The sequence below is a fragment of the Cryptomeria japonica genome, chromosome 7 (genome assembly GCF_030272615.1).
Source record: "Cryptomeria japonica chromosome 7, Sugi_1.0, whole genome shotgun sequence".
NCBI lineage: Eukaryota > Viridiplantae > Streptophyta > Pinopsida > Cupressales > Cupressaceae > Cryptomeria > Cryptomeria japonica.
In genome coordinates, this window is record NC_081411.1 from 507,921,174 (window position 1) to 507,927,173 (window position 6,000).

Here is a 6,000-nt window from a genome sequence, read left to right on the forward strand (position 1 = left end):
GATTGTGCTTCAACAAGGAGGACAACCATTGATTCCTATAGTCAAATTTGTAATTAACTAGTTCATTGTCACCTTGCTTTAGAGCACATTTCCTTAAATACCCATTCAATATTGCGACTCTTAGCACAATTAGCATCAATTCCCTAACACAATGCATTAGCGTTGAGCCATAACAAACATTTGCCTTGGGCCAAAGAATATAGCCATTATTTGGTTGTAACTGTAAACCAGTATAGACTCTAGCATCACTATCATAAGTTAAGGGATAGAATGACCAGCAAACTTCCTATATTTACAAACTTGATAACATACTCTTTACTACCTTATGATCAGTTGGACTGCATGCATGCCATCAAAACTTTGTCAATGCAAGCTTACAAGAGAGATGTAGCATCTTAATGGGAAGGATGCACTCTTGAGATAGCACACCTAGAGACAACCTTTACCAACATGTGCCCCACTAACAGCTAGCTGTTGTGCACTACCCTCAACTTGTCTCACATAAAGGAGATATACTAGATAAGAGCAATTCAATTAGACCCAGCAAATATACTGCACACTACCATAACAAGGGAAATTAGGGAAGGAGAATCAATATATCTGAAACACCAACTACTCACATTAGCAAAAAACTGACTGATGCACCCTATCAGTATATATGTAATACATCACCTTAAAACAAAGCGAAAGAACCCACCTACCCTGCTACTAGTTGCAAAGTTACCCAAGCACCCAACCTCCCCCTACCAAAAACAAAACCCATACCCACCTCCCAAAACCCAACAGATATCCACCCACCAACCCTACCACCATGCAACAAGGATCCTAGCTAACAACTGTTCCACCCCCATCCCCACCCCCGCCACGCACACACACACTCAATAATCACTACTCAATCACTTACAAACAATAAATGCTCTGAGATTAATTCTAGTGAAGCCACTGAAATAACCCAAATCAGCAAGAGAACAATGATGCTTTGAAGGAGGCAAAGCGAAGATCACGATGGTGGTACAATATTATTGGGGATGTTTGGTTAAATGATATTCTCCATATTAGGGTGCAAAAAAGACGAGAAAAAGGTATAGGCACCAATACAATGAATTATGCTTTAATGGATAACCTTCACCCCTCATTTGAGCCTGATATCAAGAAACCATAGGCAGACTAGAATGGAAAGCGGCCAAGCAAGCCAAATAAGAAACTTTGATGAAGAAACAAACATAGTCCCTAGAAGAGCTACCTACTAGGAAGAAACACATTGGTTACAAATAGTTATACAAAAATTAGTATAAAGCAAAAGGAACATTTGACAAACATAAAACAGGGCTTGTAACAAAAGGCTTTGCAAAAAAGGAAGGAATTGATGATGAGGATATATTTGTTCCTATTGCGAAAGTGGAAACAATTCAATTGATTCTAGCAATAGCAGCACAGTTTGGCTGAAAACTATATCAAATAGATGTGACAAGTACCTCCCTCGATGGAGATTTACAGCAACAAGTATACATGTACGGTGTACCAATCATAGGGATTTCGGGTTACCACGAAGGAACATACGATAGGCAAACTTAAGCAGGCTCTTTATGGGCTGAAGAAAGCTCTCAGGTCCCAGTAGATCAAAATTGACATGTATTTGGGAGAAGAGAGAATTAGAAGAAGTCCTTATGACCCCAATCTCTACATCAAAAGCAAGACTGGTGATGTGGTAATTCTAGTGATATATGTTGATGATATCATCATCACCAGTGGTGAGGTCAAATCAACTGCAACGGTAAAATAAAATTTTGGTCTCTTTCGACATTACAGATCTAGGCATCTTACATTCCTACACAAGTGTAGAAATTTGGCAAACTGATAATCATATTTTTGCTTCTCAAACAAAACATGCAAAAAATTTGTTAGACTTCGGGATAGTAGATTGTAAAATTGTATCTACAACTATGGATACAGCTGAAAATTTTAGCCAAAACTAATTCGAAAGCAGTAAATGAATCAGCTCTGAGAAACTAATTCGCAATTTGATATATCTTAGAGCTATGCAGTCAGCTATATCTCTTGAATTATGACAGCTCCAAGAGCAAAACATTGGACAACAATAAAGAGAGACCTCAGATATGTGAAGGAGACATCAGACTTTGGCATTTTATATGGTAAAGGTAAGGAGATTCAGGTCTATGGATATTTAGACTTAGATTGGGCAAGGTCTATGGATGATGTTAAGTCTACATCAAGTTAAAAGTTCAAACTTGGAACAAGAGCAATCTTTTAGATCAAGAAGAAACACCATATAGTTTCACTTTCCTCTACGGAAGCAGAATACAGCAAAGCAATAAAGGGATCATGTGAAGCAACCTCGCTTAGAAGGAAGCTGGCAGGTTTTCAAGTTCATCAGAATGAGCCCTTAATACGTTATTGTGATAAAGGGAGTTCTCAACATAGCAAAGAATCCCACCTTTCATGAGTGAGCAAAACATGTTGACATACATTGTCACTTCACTTGACAACTGATAGACAACGGAGAATTTGAGCTCCATATTTGTCCAATCCAGGATCCAACTGTAGACATTCTCACCAAGTCTCTTGGCACAGATAAAGTTGTAAAATTTAGAGGTAAACTGGGTATATTTCCAAAATGACCATTAAGGGATGACTTAACATTCACTTATGTCATTAGTTAGGGTTTGTGTCACCCTAGTACCAGGGCTTATTTTGTTGCTTTCATATAAAGTGAGCATTGCTATTTTATCAATACCTATAAGAAGGATTTATCTCCTTCAAGTTCTCTCTTGAGTTGTTACTTGGTTTCTTTGTGTGTATCAATTTTCATAATACTCCCTTTGTAAGTTTCATACACCCAAAAGTAGCTTTGATTGGGGATGTTTTAATCAATTGTACTTTTATTAAATTAAGAATTTGGAGTTACCATAATCCAATATTGTGTGTAGATTATAAATTTTCACACTTTTCCTTATTCAACCCATCATGAATCCTCTCCGCATTTCAAAAATGGAATCTTAGCAAGAACGTATTTCACAATGAAACTCCCCCTCTCTAGCAAACAAAACACCTCATTCTTTGGACAATTGCAAATGATGAAAAACTAGAACCATACACCTTAGCATCATTAACTAACTTTTATCATTCAGCAAAATCTCTCTCCAATACCTAGCCCATTCTCCAAGAAAATAGCAACCTCCACATATTTTAAAACTATGGAAAAAATCACCAGGTAGGACAATAGTGGGGCCAGTTTGTAAATTAGCTCTACTTTCCAACTTCCAACATACTTTAGACTATTTTGATAAAAGCTAAAGTGGAAGGTGAAGATGTTTCAGTAGATTTGATGTGTATAAACAAGCTCTCGCATGCATTGTTAACTTTGAAGCAGAGGACAGAGCCTATGTGAGTACTGAATCTTGCTGGCCTTGGAACTTGTCTTTTTGATCGGGTGGGCCCAAAAATTAATTTTAAGTTTGTGATCACTATGTTCACCTTGAGTGATGCTCTTAAGTTTGCTTGAATCAACTATATTTTCTTTCCAAACCCACGTGAAAACTTTCTTTCCAAATATCGCACCTACTTTTGGAGTTCATGAGACTCTAATTCCAAAATGGATGCCTTACAAGACTAGTCGATGGGCACATCCATCTACACATCATATATTCTTCTCTACTTCCTACTCATGACTAAGTTTTGGTTATCTCTCCTTTAAAAAAAATTCATTAAAATAGTTGATGCAAAATAATATATTAATTCATTTCATAACAGAGGTATGAATTGATCAAATAAATAAACATCCTTATATTAATCTTTTGGCCATTAGGAAGGGCTAATTTATATATCATGACAACCTGAAGCATATAAACATTGAACATAGTTGTGGGCCTTTTAAACATAGTTGATATGTCATTGAAAACCTTCACACTTGCTATTTTAGCATTTTGCAACCTATGCATTAGAAGAAGACTATTGTGATCACAAAACAGACGTATCCTTTTAGTAGTAATATGGTTATTTTCTTTGAGAAACCATATCTTTCAATTTAAGTCCATGAGTTCATCATCCTTGTCACCCTGTGTTTTACAGTTTTGGAAACAAAGAATCGGACTCCTTAAATGAAGAAAGAGTTCAAATTGTCAAGTGGAATCGAGTAAACCACTATTAGGTCATCAAATCCCTTATTGAGAAAATGAACCTCCAGATCACCTATCACTTGTTGTTTGCAAAGCAGATGAATGATCACGTGTCAATGAAGACTCCATTGTCAAGTGTCCTCCTCCTTCACGTGTCTTCTTGAGATTCAGAAATCAGGGTGTTATTGTGTATCTCGTTAGATCATCGTCGTAGATTTCAACCTTAGCAACTGCTTTGGACCACCCTTACCAATTTTCAGTGCCAAGGATACAACCACAAACTATTGTCTCTGGTATTCAATCAACCACTTATTGAAGGTGGCAAACCATCACTTTTTTATGCAATAAGTGGAAACTTGAAGAAAGTACGGACTTCACTGTGATTTATAAGGATTTAAAATGACACAAAGTTTTGAAATATGCAACTAAATGGCCTTTTAAATATGGTTCCTGGTTCTTGGTATTCTACAATCTTGCTCCCTTTTGCCAGCATACACCAAAAAGAGAAGCCCTTCTTCACGGAAAAACTGCAGAACATTGGGCCGCGCCTAAAGTTTACCTGAAAAAGTTCAGTCGCATGCGTCTTGTCTTTAAAGGATTATCAAGAAGAGATTCAAATCATGCTGGTAAGAAAGAATAAGCCGCCCGCCACATACGTCCAATGCCTATAAAGTGCTGATTAGGACGTTTTATAACAACATGCAGGCGTGTCATGCAGTGATAAATATATAGCTTTGAAGGAATTTGGAGATTGTATTGATTAATATAAAGAAATTTGTAGCAAGCGTAATTCGGGCTAAAATTAATTCTTTTAAAAGCATTAGAGCAGGGGCGATGCGTATTTATCAAATCTTGTGGACCTGAATTACAACCTTGTGTAAGAAAAGATGCAAGAAGGAAACATTACCGGGTCTACGCCAAGAGTTAGCATACGCGCTCTGATACTCTGGTGATAATGTGAATAAGACGGCGCCTCTGCCGCCTGGGCTTGCAGCCTCGTCTGCGTTTATGCCGCCCACATTCATAAAATGTATTGGAGTTGCAATGACAGAACTTTAAATTAATACCTAATCAGGCAAAGTTCAAACCTTAACAACATCGAGGGGATTTACGATGATGGCGGATAGAAAAGCAGCGCCCGCAGCAGAAAACGCTCTTTCCCTAAAACCTATACTTAGCTGGGAAGGGGAAGAAGAAAAGGAGGAACATTGAGTAGTCTGTGTACACGAATCGCGAACTTGAACCTCCGACCTGTCATCGGATGAAGAAGTTGATCCAGAAGAAGAAAAGGCGGTGGAATTCTTGAAATTCATTGATGCAATCCAGGAACAACGATGACCCATCCTTCAATTCAAATCCCAATATCATCAGTATTATACTGTAGTTGCCGGCTTGAATACCTAAAACCCAAAAACCCACAATCCACGACTCCCAACAAGTTTTCCACCCTTCGTGTTTGACTGTTGTTCCCTTCAGATGAGTTTGTTTTTCTGAACTTCAACGCCAGCTCCACTTGTTCACTTTCTCACCACCAATGTTGGCGTAGGTAGCGGGCAAACCTCTTTTGATTCCTAACGGTGACATTGCCTCTAATCAAAAATTAGGAGCTTCTTGAGCTCGCATGGAATTTATGGTGGGGTTGAATTAAGGTTAGGTTTTTTTTTTCAAACCAAAAGTTTTTATACAAGGGAGAAATGAATGAAACTCTTGTCACACCTTATTTATTTATTTATTAACTAAAAAATAAAGAAGTAGCTGTTTTTTAATTAATTAATACGGTCAAATGTGGAGTGAAAGTTGCATAGATATTGTTATGAATGAATGAAGGATTTTAATAATGTTTATGAGGTCAAACAGTTTATGG

The 6,000-nt window shown here is 37.5% G+C and overlaps 1 protein-coding gene across 1 annotated transcript in view; it reads right to left on the bottom strand.

Moving 5' to 3' along the window:
• LOC131060154 (mitochondrial carrier protein MTM1) overlaps positions 1 to 5,744 on the bottom strand; it is a 69,052-nt gene extending 63,308 nt beyond the window's left edge. The window contains exons 1-2 of the mRNA XM_057993272.2: positions 5,225 to 5,744; positions 5,044 to 5,136 (exon numbers count right to left, since the gene is read on the bottom strand). Coding sequence (XP_057849255.1) covers positions 5,044 to 5,136; positions 5,225 to 5,479 — 348 coding nt within the window. The 5' untranslated portion in view covers positions 5,480 to 5,744. The remainder of the gene's footprint in view (positions 1 to 5,043; positions 5,137 to 5,224) is intronic.
• Positions 5,745 to 6,000: the final 256 nt, after the last annotated feature.